General features: G+C 42.1%; 6 protein-coding genes and 1 non-coding gene across 9 annotated transcripts in view; 3 read left to right on the top strand and 4 right to left on the bottom strand.

Moving 5' to 3' along the window:
* Positions 1 to 3,376, bottom strand: part of LOC132260161 (nuclear hormone receptor FTZ-F1) — a 39,520-nt gene extending 36,144 nt beyond the window's left edge. The window contains 1 exon segment of the mRNA XM_059758117.1: positions 2,487 to 3,376. Within this exon segment, the coding sequence (XP_059614100.1) occupies positions 2,487 to 2,760 (274 nt within the window). The 5' untranslated portion in view covers positions 2,761 to 3,376.
* Positions 3,377 to 3,697: 321 nt separating this feature from the next.
* On the bottom strand, positions 3,698 to 5,656 carry LOC132260162 (medium-chain specific acyl-CoA dehydrogenase, mitochondrial). The gene is made up of 3 exons (XM_059758118.1): positions 5,472 to 5,656; positions 4,452 to 5,114; positions 3,698 to 4,390 (listed from the first exon to the last, which is right to left on the bottom strand). Exons 1-3 carry the CDS (start codon positions 5,490 to 5,492, stop codon positions 3,830 to 3,832), a joined length of 1,245 nt encoding a protein of 414 aa, XP_059614101.1. The 5' UTR covers positions 5,493 to 5,656; the 3' UTR covers positions 3,698 to 3,829.
* A 169-nt stretch (positions 5,657 to 5,825) lies between these two features.
* On the bottom strand, positions 5,826 to 11,719 carry LOC132259714 (syndecan). 3 transcript variants are annotated; one of them, XM_059757456.1, is made up of 6 exons: positions 11,260 to 11,719; positions 9,287 to 9,403; positions 8,942 to 9,200; positions 8,324 to 8,524; positions 7,489 to 8,227; positions 5,826 to 7,421 (listed from the first exon to the last, which is right to left on the bottom strand). In XM_059757456.1, exons 1-5 carry the CDS (start codon positions 11,347 to 11,349, stop codon positions 8,055 to 8,057), a joined length of 840 nt encoding a protein of 279 aa, XP_059613439.1. In that variant the 5' UTR covers positions 11,350 to 11,719; the 3' UTR covers positions 5,826 to 7,421; positions 7,489 to 8,054. The 3 variants fall into 3 exon arrangements, with proteins under 3 accessions (XP_059613439.1, XP_059613440.1, XP_059613441.1); XM_059757457.1 differs by having other exon boundaries at positions 9,044 to 9,200; XM_059757458.1 differs by having other exon boundaries at positions 9,074 to 9,200.
* Positions 11,720 to 12,038: 319 nt separating this feature from the next.
* On the top strand, positions 12,039 to 12,111 carry Trnaa-ugc (transfer RNA alanine (anticodon UGC)). The gene has a single exon. It is a non-coding gene; the product is annotated as a tRNA-Ala (tRNA).
* A 233-nt stretch (positions 12,112 to 12,344) lies between these two features.
* Positions 12,345 to 14,577, top strand: LOC132260963 (probable cytochrome P450 12b2, mitochondrial). Its single transcript, XM_059759405.1, has 7 exons — positions 12,345 to 12,442; positions 12,652 to 13,028; positions 13,089 to 13,365; positions 13,424 to 13,539; positions 13,609 to 13,762; positions 13,824 to 14,072; positions 14,135 to 14,577. The coding sequence occupies exons 1-7, from the start codon at positions 12,368 to 12,370 to the stop codon at positions 14,471 to 14,473; spliced, it is 1,587 nt and encodes a 528-aa protein (XP_059615388.1). The 5' UTR covers positions 12,345 to 12,367; the 3' UTR covers positions 14,474 to 14,577.
* LOC132260967 (putative methyltransferase C9orf114 homolog) lies at positions 14,327 to 15,681 on the bottom strand. The gene is made up of 2 exons (XM_059759409.1): positions 14,505 to 15,681; positions 14,327 to 14,440 (listed from the first exon to the last, which is right to left on the bottom strand). The coding sequence occupies exons 1-2, from the start codon at positions 15,568 to 15,570 to the stop codon at positions 14,433 to 14,435; spliced, it is 1,074 nt and encodes a 357-aa protein (XP_059615392.1). The 5' UTR covers positions 15,571 to 15,681; the 3' UTR covers positions 14,327 to 14,432.
* A 3-nt stretch (positions 15,682 to 15,684) lies between these two features.
* Positions 15,685 to 17,670, top strand: LOC132260965 (AP-2 complex subunit mu). Its single transcript, XM_059759406.1, has 5 exons — positions 15,685 to 15,758; positions 15,969 to 16,165; positions 16,241 to 17,133; positions 17,196 to 17,334; positions 17,393 to 17,670. Exons 2-5 carry the CDS (start codon positions 15,989 to 15,991, stop codon positions 17,498 to 17,500), a joined length of 1,317 nt encoding a protein of 438 aa, XP_059615389.1. The 5' UTR covers positions 15,685 to 15,758; positions 15,969 to 15,988; the 3' UTR covers positions 17,501 to 17,670.
* Positions 17,671 to 17,728: the final 58 nt, after the last annotated feature.

Below are 17,728 nucleotides of genomic sequence, written 5' to 3'. Positions count from 1 at the left end.
TCTAAGCACAAATAATGCGTTTGCACTGGACAACAAAACTATAGTCTTCTAATCTTGGTTGCAGTTGTAAAAATATTTAGCGATGCTATCTTATTGCAATAGATCTTTAAACCGAGTATAATGCATATTGGCTCAGTTTTAAAACCGAGGCGTGAAACCTGTTAAAAAGGAAAACGTGTCATCGAATATTTTCTATCCCTATTCTATTTTCTTATCTCTTACAACTCGGCATAAATAAGAATCACAGCGCCTCTAAACTCCCACTTCCTAACTCATTCCGCTGGCAAGTGTGTGCTTGTATTGGTCGACGAGTGAACTTGTGACGAAAATGAAAATGGAAACGGAAATGTTTAAAAGTTCATAGAAAAAGTGAAAATTTTTCAGGTGGATTTCACGATGAAATCGCCGTCACATGAATTTTTGTTGCTTGCAGCTTTCCTCATACAAATTTTCACTGTAATATGGAATAGAAAACCCATTGAGCAATTTGCAGGTTTCACTGTGCCTCTTCCCAGGAGTGAAAGAACAAGATCACCAGTTGGAATTGTGGCATCAAATTTCTCAGAATGATTCTCCCCCAGTGCGCGGTTTAATATTTCTCACTCACACGAGACTTGCCACCGATTCACTCTCGCCGCCTAGAATTTCACTCACTCCATCTCATTCTGCCCATGTTTATGATCATTTGTTGGACTTTGGCGTCCCCCAGCATGTATTTGTGAATTAACTTCATTATTGTGTATTTCCCTGTTTCCACCATAGTTCGATGTTGCCAAATTAATTCCATCTTGAATAAATTTGCAAACTTTCGTGTGCCTCGTTTTTTTTTGTTTGATATCTTCTCCTTAGTATTTGTATGGCATGTGTGGCAAATTTATGGACATTCTCTCTCCCATCAGAAATCCCCCTGAAAAGCGAGAGGAAGTGTTTAATTATTGCCAAATCCACAGAGACTCATCATGGCACTCCAAATTTTTCCCTTTTGCAAGAAAACACCACAAGTTTCCCAACAGACATGAAGAAAAAGAAACATTGGCAAATGCTCGCATATCGATATTGTAATATTGCAATTGTCGACAAGGTTAAAGTCATGAAGAAGCCAACGATTTCTCACTGAATTTCTCAAGCCGGCAAAAGAAAGTGCGGCCAAGCGAGCAAAAACAGCCTAATCCGTATCGCAGGTCTCATAAATAATCAACAATAGACGCGCGCGTCTGAGGCCAAAAAACCGTCAGACGTAATTTGTTTACTTTCCCACAAACGTAATCGAATGCAATTCAAAAGAAAGCGATAAACAAAACGAAGAATTAAATCAACAGGTTCACCAATCTGATAAGACACTTTTCTCAAGACATGTATTATTCAAAAAATAACAACAGGTAAGAATACAAATCATTGCAACTTAATTCTGGTAAGATGAATCACAATACTTCCCCAATTCGGGAAATTCAATATGATATCATTGTGTAATATTGCGAAAAGATGATTATTAATGATGACTTCTCAGAAAACTCCTATATTTCATGGCTTGCGTACTAAACTACTAAAATTCATGCATGTCCAGAAAGATGTCTTAATAGCAGGTCTTGCAAGAAAATGTCTTAGAAATGTTGAAAAAATTCAATTCGAGCAGATGATTTCGTAGAGGAATTCTAGAAGTCTCGGCCAGTGAGAAGAGAAGACATTTAAGACCTCAATTGCAATAGCACGATAGGATAAATCAATTTAATTGCACTATGATGTCTCTAATCGGACTGACTGAACTGAATAGGTCGCCCAGCACAGAAACCAAAAAAAAAGAAGCAGCGAAGAACGATCAGCGAAGCAAGAGAGGAAGTGTCTAACAGGACTTTTGGTGCCCAACAGAAGAGTGGAATATATGAATCCCATCTGAAATGGGATCACCAGGGAGCTGGGCCACAACCACACTCACTGCGAAGATTGTGGGAAAGGGAGTCCGAATGGGAAGCAAAAACGCGCGCGCCAAGAGACCAATACAGACTTTGTTGCGTAATGATATTCATCACTCCTCATCGCGTCGTCCCACTCGCACTCTGGGCCCCCGAATCGGCCACTCAATCATCACCGAGACTCACTGATTCCTGCTGGCCAGGCTCTGTCCCTGTCGCGCGACAGAGGATCGCCGCTGGCGCATGAGAGGGTGTGAGAGTGACATTTGGGCAAAAGAGAGACACTTTTTGGCGTCCCAATTGTTGCATAATTCTCCAACAAAAGTGCCCAAAACCACGAGCTCTCTGTCTCAGTCACACCACCTGTCCCCACATGGGGATCTCCTTGTCTCGCTGTCGACTGGGTTAAATGTGGCAACCACGGATCGCGAGAGTGAATTGTTTTTTCCATTCTCGAGATGAAGGAGTTGAGAAAAAACACTGCGCAGCGTGGAATAAGGCGAAATGTTGGCTGAAGACGAAGCCACCCAGCATCCATCTGTGAACCTGGAAAGGGAGATTAGGCGCAGGACTCACCTTCAGAAGCCTCCTCGAAGGCTATCACGTCCGCCTTGTCCACGTCCAGGGAGTCCAGGGACGGCTGGGAGGACTGGTCAGGCATCAGGGTGCATCCGGACTCGTCCACGGGCGCTTCGAGGTCATGATTGAGCGGCAGCTCCACAATCACTCCACTTTTCTCACAAACACCCCCACCATCGAGGAGGCAGTCACTCCCGGAAGCGCTGGAGTTGCTACTCGTGGCAATGCGCGTCGTGGCCGTACTTCCCGTTGGAGTCTCCTCGTCGGGCATCTTTCCCCTCGCCGTGGCCTCCAGAGTCAAACACTTGGCAAGTTCCTAGGACACAACACTTTGGGGGCGACAGGATGCAGGGCAGATGCCAGTCTCGCTTTCTGTAACCAAATCCACCCCTCACGCGTGCACTGTCGTGTCACACACGAGCACCATGGCCAGGATGCCGAAGGAGCGCTCCCGGAGAGCCAGTGAAAATGAAAACCCAGTGAAAATTAGGTCTGTAGGCCAGCACTTACACTCCCGTGTTCGACATTATTCTAGATTGGAATTCATGACGGCGGAGAGCGCCACATTCGCTCACACACTACTGCCATACTAACACACAATCGCCGTTCATGAACATGACATTGAACCCCTCAGTTCTCTCTCTGTGTGCGTGCACAGCTCGCTGGGATGCGAGGAAAAGGAAGCCCCAGTGATCAGATGTGGTGCCTTTTCCCCATCAAGTCACGCCACACCGCGCACCCAGTCACTCTTTTCACGTTCACTCACGCCCACACTCGTGATTGCACCGGCAATTGGACGACAACAGTCGCGGAAGAGACTGTTTTTTCACGATATCTCGAGAGCTCAAAATTGCCGCTGTCCATTAATTCCGTCTCACACCATCGTCTCCTCTATCGCGCGCGCCGCCCTCTGTGCTCAATTCGCCACACTCGCGTCCTCGCATGCCAATTCAGGCGGCCAATGACGTCACGGGCGCGAAACAAAATGCATCCCCAAGAATCTGGGCCAGCAAACTGCGCGGGACTGAAATATCTCGTTATATGTTCGTATTTTGCAAATGATTGGTGGTATGAGAGTGAAATGTGAAATATGAAATGTGTATCTATTGTCGCTGCAATTCATGAACTTGACCGAACACAAAGGAGTAAGGAAGCGCGATAAATTATTGATGTTAAATGTGGTAAATACCTTAATTAAAGTACACAAATATAGTGAAAAATAGCTTATTTATTCCCAAAACACAGTTTTGGCAATTATTCCCGAGTCCGCAGTAAAGGGCGCCTTCAGGAGCGAATTGAACGAATTTTGCTGAAATCCCCGCCAATATGATCGCATTTTCTCACTTATTGCCTTGATTTGTTAGCATTTCACGGGAAATGATCAGTCTCTGCACCTGACTCGTGCCCTCGTAGATTTGATAGATTTTGGCATCCCTCATCAATTTCTCCACTGGATACTCAGAATTGAAGCCATTCCCGCCGAAAATTTGCACGGCATCTGACGCGATCTTATTTGCCATGTCGGCGGCATGGCATTTCGCAATGGAGGCATAGTAAGTATTCCGGCGTCCTTGATCCACTTCCCAGGCTGATCGCCAGTACGCCATCCGGCCGGTCTCCACGCCAATGGCCATATCGGCGAGCATAAAGGACACCGCTTGATGATGGGCAATCGGCACGCCGAACGTCTTCCGCTCCATGGCGTACTTCGTGGCCTCATCCAGACAGCGCTGGGCCAGGCCAACCGCTCCGGACGCCACTGGAGGGCGGGTTTTATCAAAAGTACCCATAGCTACTTTGAATCCCGCTCCCTCGCCTATCAGCACGTTCTCTTTGGGCACTCTCACGTCCTCGAAGGTGATTCCTCGCGTGTCTGACGCTCTCTGGCCCATGTTGATTTCCTGGAAAGATCATAAATTAAGAAATTTTGATCCCACGAGCTGGAAATGCTGTGCAAAAAACCTTTCTTCCAGGCGTGACTCCCGGGAAATCGCGCTCAACGATGAATCCAGTGAAGGCTTTACTGGCTGGAGCCTTGGGATCGGAATTTGTGCGGGCCAGAACAAAGTACCAATTCGCCACGCCGCCGTTGGTAATCCACATCTTCTGGCCATTGAGGATGTACTCATCTCCCTTACGCTCTGCCCTTGTTTTCACTCCATTCACATCACTTCCTGCTCCTGGTTCGGTGACCGCATATGCCGCCACCAGAGGCTCATCCAGCAATCTGCCCAGATACTTCTTCTTCTGCTCAGCATTGCCGGCAATCAGCACTGGTGTCTGAGCAAGGGTGCTGGCTTCCATGGCTGTGAAGATACCTGTACAGCCATAAGCCAGCTCCTCGTTTACAATGCACGTTGTCAGGACATTGAGTCCCATTCCGCCGATGTCCTGAGGTATATGAAGGTTCACCAGACCCAATCCGTGGGCCTTTTTTATAATGTCCCACGGATACTCGCCGGTGCGATCATGATGTGGGGCCACTGGGATGATTTCTTCACGAGCGAACTTCCGGGCCGTCTGCTGGAACTCATACTGGACATCAGACAACCGGAAACTGGGCCCCAACGCCTCTGGAGCTTGGGTACTAAACCTCCGGCCCGGGAGAACTGTTGAGCGGACAATCTAAAAGTTATAAAGTAACAACTATAATTATTATATAGGTCATTAATGTCATTAATTATATTATCACTTTAAGAGTAGTTAATGGCATTCGGGAAAGAACCGAGAAAAATCCGTCTCCAATTATCTCTTAGCCGATTACTCCAAAGTGTAAAAAAGTACGCAGTTGATAAGAAATTTTACGTAAATTAATCCATTAGGCTCATGAAGGTAGACTATCGTAAAAGGCATTTTGACCTCAGCGATACGGTCCAAAGTGCAGAAGCGCCGATCCGGTGAAAGCAAGTCACGCAAGTGACTGGGACATCTCCTCTCGAGATATTCAAAAGAAAACAATTGAATGCATGTTTATCAACTCACCTGCCTCAGGAGTTGAGCCATTCCTCAGGATTTACTATGCAGAACTACGATTTACTTTCAGACTACAGACTTTGAGATGTCGTCCGTTCGACTTTGTGACACACACTGAACTCGTCTGGCGTCTAGAAATTGCGGTGAATTTACAGAATAAATTTTGATTGCAAAACAAGGCCTTCCTGCCACACAGCACTCCTCCCAAGACGCTTTTTGTCCACATTCCGGAGTTTTGAGGTGCAGCAAAGTTGCCAAAAGCGCCATCTGTAGTGATAAGAAAAACACATTCAACATGAAATATAAAATCATAGCCAACCTGAACTCCAAAGAACATCTGTGAGTCTCCTCAAAAAGAAATAGTTCTTGACAGAATCTTTATTTACATCTGATTTTGTCCCCACGATACAGTATCTTAAATAGCTACTATCTATCCAGATTATTTAGTACGTTTAATAATATGTATTATGATTTTCTTTATTTATTTCTAATTCCTTTTTTCTCTTCTAAATTAATGTATGAATGGAAGGTGATATTTTTTCATATATAAATTAAAAATGTAGAAAAAGACTCTGAAATCATAAGTATCCACTTTTACAGTAATTATTACTATAATTTCTCTTCATTAGACTCTCCAACAAATAATTTTGGGTACATTTTTATAAGGATGTTTTTGCCATGACTATTATCATATATATTTCTTTAAATAATTTTTGCGATGCAACTATTTATGCATGACAACTGTGTCTTCACTCCTTGTCAAGGCAATATCTAATATATTCTTTTGATTTCATATATAACTAGGAGCAGTATAAAACATGGCACAAATTCTAAGTCCTATAAAAATTAAATCAATGTTAGACTCTATGCAAAAGGTCTCGCCTATGTCATGTTATGTAAGGTGAGCATACGTTTAAATAAGGTTAGTAAGGAAATCAAAAGGTTTCTTATAAGCTCAAATAGTTCTCTTACTTTTTGTGTATTTATATTTCTTTTCTTTTTTTTGATAAAGAAGCTACAATACTCTGAACTCTTTCCCTCATTCTCTATAAATTTTATTTATCCATTCTAAATTTTCAAAAAGATTGCGTTTTATGCAAAAAGATTTATCCTATTTACGAGAATGCAATTTACTGAGACATCTTGTGAGGGTGAGAAATTTAACTAAAAAACATATGTGTTAATAAACTACTCAGTGTAATCTTGCTTTATGCTCCGTTTTTGTGAGTCCCGTTGAAAAATTCAGCAAGGCAAATGCCTCTTTCGAGATTCTCTTGGTGGTTTTTGCATAGGAAATGAAGATGACATATTGAATTGTCTTTCTGAGAGTATCAATTTTTGATTTATACTGAATCTTTTTCACAATTTATTCATACGATTGTCATTTACGAAGTAATGTAGGTCAGCGTACACAACATTGAACACCAATGACAATTTACTGGTAAACAATTTAAGAGCTGTGATCTTAATTTTAATATTTATCGATGATTTTTTCTTCTTCCAAACTCTACTCATCAAACATTATTTTTCTCTTATTTTTTTTGTCTTCTAATCAGTTTTCAAAGAAAATTCTTTATCATTCCAGGGAGCAGAAAGTGAAGCAAGAGTTGAAACCAAAATTCGAAGCATGTGCGTGAATCGATAGTGTTCCTATTGTACAGTTACTATACAATATAAATATAACTTATTCAATATGTTATTTCTAATTTACAAACATTGCGATATTTATTGTAACCCTCTTTCTTTTTCATATATAATCTGTTATCGATAGGAGAAGCATTCATTTTTTTACCAGTCATTTTCTTGAGTAATCAACATTTACGTAGAAAACAGTGTGAATACATCAACGTCCCTCTTTTCATCCGATGAGTAAAAATCTACGAATGTTGCAGAAATCAACCGTAGATGAGATTTTGCCTCGCAACTAAAGAGATGCCTTAACTGCCAACGTAAAGTTCCCTAGAATAACAGCCATAACATTAGTTTTGTGATGCAGAAAATACAGAAAAAGCACAAAATGCCTTACTCGAAGTTACGGGTTATTCAGAATTTGCGCTGCCTCGAATATGAGAATTGCTTGTGGATATTCAGAAAACAGTTGATAGTTCTTCCAGCCACTCAGCCAAGAAAACAAGATCATGCCCATATCTTAAAAACTACCTCGGGGGACCAATTATGACACATCAAAAAACAGTGAGGGGCATTTTCTCTATATATTTGCCAAAATTTATGGCTGAATATAAATAAATTATAAGGAGAAAAGAGAAAAAAACGTTATTCATAATATGATAATAATATGGGAGGAAACAATAGTTTTCTGTATATGCGCGATAGTATACAATATATAATAAAAAACTGGATTCAATAAGCTCCGTGTCATACTTTCGTAATTATTGGGTATTACTCGTATTACTGCTTCTTTTTCCTTACTCTACACAACTCCTCTCTCTCTCTCTCCCTCTTTCTTTCTCTCTTTCTCTTCCTTTCATGCAATTCAGATAATCGCAATTGCTGCAAATTGATTAACTGACGCCCTCACATAATTTCTTCTGACAGAAGAAACTCACTTAAAAAAAAGTATTTTTAGTAGTCTCATGCATAGAATTCACGATTATTAGAATTTTTAGCATAAGAGTTCACTGCGGGCGATCTCTTTGGCTCATCGAGGGCGTAAGAACCTTCATCCTTTTTCCTCATTCGATACACGATGAACATCACTACAAGAATTGCACATAGAAGTCCCACGACGGCTCCACCAATAACAGCTGGAAGGAAGATGCAAAGATATCTTAGTACCCAGTTCTTTCACTTGAATCGCAATCGTACTTAGAAGTAAGAGCATTCAAATATAATTGACTCACCTGCTAGTATTCCTGGCTGAGCAAAGAAGGACGCTGTTCGATCTTCCGGCTTTGTATTCATGATGAACACCTCGTTATTGCTTTCACTATGCGAGTCTGGACGATCAGTACTGTGACTGTGATCAATATCTGTCAGATCAATTTCTGGGTCCTCGTGTGGTCGGTTCACTTTATCCTTTCTATTGGTTCTCGGGTCATCGACTGCACAAAGAAAATGTAAAAGCTTAATCACATTTGTCGCAAAAAGCTCATAGCATCAGAGTGATAGAGAATTTCAGTTTATAATGAGTGTTTTTTCTTCCTTTCTTGATTTTGCTCTGCGCAAGTTTCCGAGCGTGAACCAAAAAAATAAATCACAAAATGTAATAATGTAAATTGATGTGAATAAAATGCGAATGAGTAAATGAAATATGTACAAATTTTTCGTCACAATTGTTAAATACAGTGAAGAGAGAATGTTATGAAATACGGCACGCGTTTTAGCCATTTTATCAGCTCGCCAAAATCAAGAGCCCAGCTGCGGTGAAAACTTATGCTCTCGAAAATCAAGATATGAATGTAAATATGAGAAATTGATAATAAAGAAAAAATAATAATAAAACCAAGCCATGCACTGACTGTCAATGTCTTCGTCGTCACTTGTGTTGGGGTAGAGTGGTTTGGGTTTCTTCTCCTCATGTTTCTCATCCAAATCCATCTCAATATCATCATCTCCATCACCTGATCCATCCTCAGAGTCCAGAGACGAACCTCTCTGTCTATCCTTATTCCTATTTGTGTTGAGATTTAATTGGTGGCGATGCGACGTAGAGTCCTCGTCGTCCGGACCAAGACCAGATCCAGAATAGTCAGGCTCCTTCTCTAGATCATCGCGAATCTGCAAATTGTTCATCACATTTCACACGTTTGGCGCATGAGAGACAATATATTACTGCCAACCCTCCATTAATTTCCACTCCTTACCTCGCCTCGACCGCCAGATCCCTCGAGACTCTCGTCGTCAATGTAAATTTCATCCTTGGGTGTGCCACTGTTACTTATTGTACTGCTCGTCAAGGCTGACGCTGCATCAGCCTGGGTCTGGGAGAGAACACAGAAAATATCCATGCATTATTCCTCAGTCGTCTTCGCATTAAGGATAAAGTTCCTCTTCAACCAGAAGGTCAATAGTATATATGGGCCAAATGTGTGAATATATTCAGGCCACGCTTATTTAAACGTGTCAACTACACACTCTAATCGAAAAACTAAACACATTGAACAACATTGCTTCAGTCTATCACACTTTGAACCCTCTAAACTAATTATAAAATATTTCATGTCGCTAAAATTTTCCTATGCTTCCAACTTGTCAGTCATTTACCAACTTTTACCAAACAAATAGTCATTGTTTCTCTCTGTGTAGTGCCTAGAACAATACTAGATACGCCCAGTTTCGTCATTGTTGATATCAACCATCTAATTTTGCGGGAAGGTATTTTTTCTCCCATAAGACTTAGGGTGGTAAAAAACTATGACGTAGTTTCCTATTTCTCGTCCTTGTGCAAACAACCTTGAAATCTGGACCAAATCCCACATTGAAGGATGCAATATGGATTGTTAGGCACTTTCAAAGCTTTGCATTTTAGGTAGTTTTCACAATAGCTCTAATTACCTTGCCTAGAACATCGCATACTCCATCTTAGTAAGACAATAATCTTAATAAATCTAAGAAATTTTTACAATACTAGGATTTCTGCAAATAATCTCAACTACACAAGAATATTCACAGAGAGTCCAATCAATATTCCCTTCCAGGACACACAACACCAACAATTGGGAGCTTCTTTTCGCACTGTCACCGCTTTTGCAAATTTGCAATCTACTGTGTCACATTTCAACTTTTATTTTTAATCAAGATGTGCAAGAAAACTGCAGGAAGATATAAAAATCAATAGCCTCGAACTGCGCTGACTCACAAACTTCTCGCTCTTCCCCTTCCCAACACTTACATTATGTACGTAATTCCAATAGGTAATTTATTCTATCCAACTCTTGCTTCTTATAACCTGCCTTACAGTAATTCAATTTGTATGGCAGAATTTCTTCTCTTCCAACAATTGAACCTATGACCTATAAGGGCACGAGAGCTGTACATGTTAATGTCTCTATTAAAAGGTACTAATGTCACTTGGCTATTCAGAATGACGTTCCTTTCCACGAATTCACTGATTATTCTCAATCTAAAGTAGCGTATTAAGCATTTTGTTGAAAAAATTCTTAGATATTTCCCGTGACTTTTTGCTCCGACTGATAAGGACGTGTTTTTGCAAACACAAAATCACGAGATTCATGTAAAAATCATAATTATGTATGGGATGCTCGTTAACGCCATGAGACATCTCTTCATTGAATTGATCTCAAAAATGGAACTCTGTATATTCATGCGGATGCTGCCTTTAGTCATTCTTCTATATTTATAAAAAGAAGGAAGATTTCCGTCCGTCGAATTCAGTCGAGTTTACATATAAACAAAGGTTGACTGAATGTAATCTGGGGGTTCATGAGGAGCTTTTGCGTCTTTCATAGAATTGATTTTTTAAAAGTTACATATTAAGGATATTAACAAACAAAAAATCTATCCCGGAAATGATGGAGCAAGTCATATTCTAAAAATTTTTGGCCGTCATTTCTCAATCAAGCATTATAGCGAGAGACGTCAGGCTGCGCCCTTTAAATTTAAAAGGGCGAAATTTCCAATTAGAAAAGCCACAGAACAATGTAAATTGTCCAGACCACACGAAAATACCACGAATTTTCCATGACTATGCAGTAAATCTTTGGCTAGTAAGCAACCAATAAGCATTTATCGAGTCACAGTATAATTGCATATTATGGATCAAGTGATTACTCCTACTCAGCACCTGCATTGAGGGAGCAGCAGTAGAAATTTTTACCTTCTCTGTTGCAGCAAAACAAATTGTGCTGCCATACAGAATTGCTAGAATGAGCCAGCATTGATTTAATCGCCTCATTTCTCTTCGCATGTGTACAAATTCTTATTCTAATCACACAGTCCTCTTGTCCACTGCTCACGAGTCTACGAAACGATGTATGCCCAAAAACTCTATACCGGGAGTGAATGGGGAAGTAAATAGTGAAATTATATCTGGCAGCAGGATTCCAGTACTATAAAATAACAAATGACGGCATTCACGATTTCTGCATTCCACAATTGAAAGTCGCAATTCCGCGGCAATTTGCACAATTTTTCACTGCTTTTCAACACGTGGCGCCACTTAGAGACGTTTTGCACGCATTTTTTGACTCTTGCGAGCTAGAATTCACTGTGATAAGCACAAATGTCGAGTATATTTTGCGAGGACTACACTCTCATCTTGACAATTGCAGCACCTTTCTAGCAGAATCAACAAAATGGCTGGTTGGATGCCCAAAGAAAGAAGAAGAAGATCAGTTTACTGCAGAATTGCAGCACTTTCTCGCATTTCTGGTTGACCCTGTTGCCGAAAGAGAGCACTCCTGCTTCAGGAGGAAAATTCTGTAACAAAACTGCTAGAACGCGATACTTTTCAATTACAAAATAAGAACACTGTCATCGATTGCATAAAACATTTACGACCACAAGTCAGAACTTTAATGGCAATTGTGTGTGTCGACAAATGTAAATGGATACGTATATTTGGGGAGAAGAAATTATTGTTCGACGATTCAAAAAGGGGATGTAGCTCAGCTGGTAGAGCGTTCGCTTTGCATGTGAAAGGTCCCGGGTTCAATCCCCGGCATCTCCACAATTTTTTTCAAATTTCATTCAACGAATTATTTCTCAAACCAACGTTCATCCTTGACTGTGAACTTTCCACGAAATACAACATTCAAATATTTTTTTTAAGCTCCATAAGCACACATCTGTTCTCTTAATATTCTCTTATTTGTAATCAAATTTTTGGCTGACGAAAAAAGCTCTCAAGGTCGAACTACAATCGCTTTGATAAAGAAATTTGATGTGTTCCTCCTCAGTATCAATTGAACTGGCAAGCAGTCGTGATGTTGCTAAAATCTAGTCTCTTTTTGCGCAACAGCGTCAGCAAAATTTTCCTAATTAGAGGAATTCAAAAAGTGGTAATTTTTCCGCCTGTTCTCAATTTACCATATAAAAACTGCGATTAAATTGAATTGAAAAAGACGCAATTTTCTCATCTCTCCCGGATTCTAAAATAAAAGTGTGTGAACCATTGCCACACACTTTCTTCATTGATCATCGCTATATTATTTTATTTAACTCTTCTCAAGTTTAGAATGAGTGTCGTGACTTTTCCATTCCCATGTAGCACACATCAACAAAGGAGGGCCAATATGCTGCAGCAACTGCGGCGACACTTGAAGTGGACTCTATTCGACAGTACGATGAAATCCCTGGCCCAAGTCGTATCAACTTTGTGACCAGCTTTATGCCCGGCGGAAAGTTTTACAAGAAGGATTTCTTTGACTTCCTAGCGGCAGTCAGGCATGAATACGGAGACATTTCAAAACTGCCTGGAATCTTTGGCAGACGAGATGCCATCCTGGTTTACGATCCTGAAGCCTACAAGACGGTCTTTCAGACCCAGGGAGCTTATCCGATAAGGCGAGGCCTCGACACGATGGTTTACTATCGAAGTGTGCACAAGAAGGACTTTTATCAGGGCGTCGTTGGAATTGCAGTAGAGTAAGAAGAAGACAGCATTTTCCAAAACTTTCCCTATAATTTAAATACTTCTACCTGCAGTCAGGGACCTTCTTGGTGGGATTTCCGGCAGAAAGTGAATGCAGCCATGATGAAGCCCCAAATCACGAGAAAGTACGTCCCGGCTGTTGACGAAGTGACTCAGGACTTTGTGAAGAGACTGCACTCTTTGAGAGATAAGAATACAATGGAAACGCCCGCGGACTTCTATGCTGAATTAAATATGTGGGCTCTTGAGTCAATTGCGCAAATCACGATGGACACACGCCTTGGTATCTTTGAGAACACCTCCAATGAAAATATGCATACAATCATGAAGGTGAGAAATGACAAGAGTGTTTTAAGAAAACTACACAACCAAATATTCCCTTTTCCAGGATCTTAAAGTGTTCTTTGAGTACACATTCAAATTGAACTTCATGCCATCTCTTTGGAAATACTTCCCAACGTCGAATTATCGTAAACTAACTCAGAGCACAGATAATCTTCTCCAGTGAGTATTCCTGATGTCTCATAAAGTATGCTCACTTTAAAATATTTTTCAAAAATATTCATCTTCAAGAGCTATTGAACACTACGTCAATATTGGCATTAAAAAAGTGAAGGAAAGCTCTGATGACGCTGAGAATGAGGGAGTTCTGAAGAAACTGCTGGAAATTGATCCCAAAGTGGCTACAATTATGGTTATGGATTCTCTCTTTGCAGGAGTTGACACGGTAACTTATTACTTTATGGTTTAACTCGGGAGTGAAATGATTTGTTCAATCTTATCTCCAGACCTCAAGTGCTGCCTTTGCTGTCTTGTATTGTTTGGCCAAAAATCCCGATAAGCAAGAGAAATTGAGGGAAGCGGTGCTGAAGATTTTGCCTGAGAAATCTTCTCCTTTGACCACTGAAAACATGAGCAACATGCCCTACTTGAGGGCGTGCATAAAAGAAGCACTGAGGGTGTATCCTGTGACTTTTGGCAACTTCCGCACCACTGGACAGGACATTACTCTCATGGGATACCACATTCCAAAGGGCGTAAGAACATTTTAACAATTTCTATTTAAATCTTTCCGCTGACAGTCAGGAAAATCTTCCAGACTGACGTCGTGATGGGCAACCAAGTGTCTCAAATGGAGGAGAAATATTTCGATAGAGCATCGGAATTTTTACCAGAGCGATGGATTCGTCCGGAAAACAGCAAGATCACATGTCCAGTAACGGCTTCAACGCATCCCTTCACGTATCTTCCCTTTGGCTTCGGCACCAGAATGTGCGTAGGCCGTCGCTTCGCTGAGATGGAAGTCGAATCGCTCGTGTGTCGCCTCTTGAGGATGTATCATATTGAGTGGAGACATCCGGAACCCAAAATTGCCAGCATGGCTATCAATATGCCCGTCAGTGATCTGAAATTCCGAATGACTGACATTGAGAAGTGAGCTTTGAGAGAAAATGAATGAAAACTCTCACCTCTTCCTTGGTGCTGTCGCGTATCCTGACTCTGAGGAATACAGCTGAATAAATTGAATGCCTTCGCTTCATGTCGAGCTTTCAGCTTGTCCTGCAAGCCCGCTAGAGAGATCAAGACTGCCTCTTCAGTGCGAATCGTCCGGGAGCCTTGTTTTGGTGCTGTATTGATATAGTGATCAAACAGCAATTCGGCCGCGGTGGTGCTCAGTTGGTTGTCATTCTCCAAGGCGTATTCTATGCCCATCACGCCTCCAAACACCACAAGAGCATGATTGAAAGACAATTCCTGCACATCCTGAATCTTCGTTCCTCTGTCCGAAGTGCCAATTGTCAAATCGTATCCATCCTCGTAGGGAGATTGGCTGAAGACCTGGGAAATCGTTTCAGCTATCCTGACGCTGTAACCCCAATAAACTCCAGTCTCCTGTCTCGGAAGCGCAGGAGAGACAACAGCTGCTCGAACCTTTTTTCCTTCCTTCTGATCAGACAATTTCACCGTCACTCTTATCCCAGGTGTCAGGGTTTCCTCCACATAAGCATCCTTCCTTAGACCAATGTTAACATTGCTTCCTTTGCCGGTCTTTGTGGGCTTTTCCGTGACAACTCCTTCTCGGAACATGAAGTCGTTGTTTTGGCGCAAATGATGAGGTGCATCCAGAGGATTCAGTAGCCCACAGAACTTCAAATCCCTGTGCAGGGGAAAGAAGAACTTTCGTAGGTACTGTGGACACTCCAGATACTGCAGAATCCTTGCCATTTGAGAGCAGCACCCTTTTCTCGCCGTCTGATCTTCTCCATCAGAAGACGCTGTGCTCGCCGAGTCATCGTATATTACAATCTCATCCACATTGTATATACAAGCCGCCCGTGCTATCTGTCCTGCCAGGTACGTCTTCAGCTCCAAGGAATGAGCGTTTTCCAGAATCGATCCCGGAACTGCGATACTAATTGTAGAAACTTCAGAAACTTCACTTATTTCTGCTTCTGCTTGCTTTTTCTTCTTCTTCGCACTCTTGTGGTTCTGTTGCACTGCTTTTGACTTCTTTGAAATCTTGTTTTCTTCCATTTTTCGTAGATAAAAGGTGTAATTTCTTTTAGAGAGGAAACCAAAACAATGCCGGCCACGCGCGATGTCCAGAAATGTGCGCCTCCCATACGACTGCAGCGTCACCTTGCGGAAATCAGTGACGTCAAAATCCCAGTGCGCTGTCAAACAGGTCCTCCCCGGAAAAAGCCAATTTAGAGGGAAAATCCGTAAGTTTTCTTTTCATTTCCACTCACAGATAGAAGATTTTGTATCAATTGTGAAAATTCTATCGAAAATTTACATCACAACTAGAATTCTTGGGCGGAAAACCGCCTCGAAGATGGGGCTTCTTCTTCTTCTTCCACTGACATGGCTCCCAATTTCAACCCATTGCCATTTCCGCCCATTTCTTACTATCTCTCTTCCTGTCTTTCCAGGGAAGTCGCCATCGGGAAAGATGATTGGCGGATTGTTTGTGTACAATCACAAAGGAGAGGTGCTGATCTCCCGGGTGTACAGAGATGACATCGGCAGGAATGCTGTGGATGCATTTAGAGTGAATGTCATTCATGCCAGGCAACAAGTGCGCTCTCCGGTCACAAATATCGCCCGGACAAGCTTTTTCCACATCAAGGTAGACTTCCTGACTGTGGCACATTGTTCTGAGAACCAGCAATCTCATGATTTTGTCTGATCCTCTTGTTTTCAGCGTGCAAACATTTGGCTGGCTGCCGTGACCAAGCAGAATGTGAATGCAGCCATGGTCTTTGAGTTTCTGCTCAAAATCATCGATGTCATGCAATCGTACTTCGGGAAGATCTCAGAGGAGAACATCAAGAACAACTTTGTTCTCATTTACGAACTATTAGATGAGATTCTGGACTTTGGCTATCCCCAGAACACCGATACGGGCGTCCTGAAGACTTTCATTACGCAGCAGGGCATTAAGTCGGCCACGAAGGAGGAACAGGCCCAGATCACATCCCAAGTGACTGGGCAGATTGGCTGGCGCCGTGAGGGTATCAAATATCGTCGCAATGAACTGTTCCTCGACGTCCTCGAGTATGTGAATCTCCTGATGAGCCCGCAGGGGCAAGTGCTCTCCGCCCACGTGGCCGGCAAGGTGGTGATGAAGTCCTACCTCTCTGGCATGCCCGAGTGCAAGTTCGGCATCAACGATAAGATCGTGATGGAGGCGAAGGGACGCGGCGGCATCTCGGGCAACTCTGAATCTGAAACCTCACGCTCTGGGAAGCCCGTGGTGGTGATTGACGATTGTCAGTTTCATCAGTGCGTCAAGTTGAGCAAATTCGAAACTGAACACTCCATCAGCTTCATTCCGCCGGACGGAGAGTTTGAACTGATGCGCTATCGCACGACTAAGGACATCTCGCTGCCCTTCCGCGTGATTCCGCTGGTGCGCGAAGTGGGGCGCACCAAGATGGAGGTGAAGGTGGTGCTCAAGTCGAATTTCAAGCCAGCTCTCCTGGGCCAGAAGATTGAGGTGAAGATTCCCACGCCCCTCAACACTTCGGGAGTGCAACTGATCTGTCTGAAGGGCAAGGCAAAGTACAAGGCGTCGGAGAATGCAATTGTGTGGAAGTGAGTATGAGCAATTTCACCCCTAAAATGAATATCAAATTGATGCTCGATTCATTTGTCAGGATCAAGAGAATGGCTGGGATGAAGGAGACGCAATTGTCGGCGGAGATTGAATTGCTGGAGACGGATACCAAAAAGAAATGGACCAGACCGCCCATTTCAATGAACTTCGAAGTCCCATTCGCACCTTCCGGATTCAAGGTGAGATTGTGGTGGATTTTCCCAGGATTTGAATGATTAACACCGAATTGCCTTGCAGGTGCGCTATCTGAAAGTCTTTGAGCCCAAACTGAACTACTCGGATCACGATGTGGTGAAGTGGGTGCGCTACATTGGACGCAGTGGGCTGTATGAGACTAGATGCTAAGAGCTAAGGTATTTGCGATGAGAGTGGCAAAGGAGCATAAATATTATATTGTGTGTATAGATGAAATCTCATTCCAATCTTTATTAGCCATAATGAGAGATATTATGTTACACATATGCAATGACACTATTATAAAATCCTCATTTGCTTCGTATTCCATAAAAAAGAAACCATATGAAATTCAATGGTAAAGATAATAATGACAAGAGATGTAAGGTAAATTCATGA

This window comes from Phlebotomus argentipes, unplaced genomic scaffold, assembly GCF_947086385.1.
Source record: "Phlebotomus argentipes unplaced genomic scaffold, Phlebotomus argentipes genome assembly scaffold_18, whole genome shotgun sequence".
NCBI classification, from domain to species: Eukaryota; Metazoa; Arthropoda; class Insecta; order Diptera; family Psychodidae; genus Phlebotomus; species Phlebotomus argentipes.
This window is presented reverse-complemented; position numbering and strand designations above follow the sequence as displayed.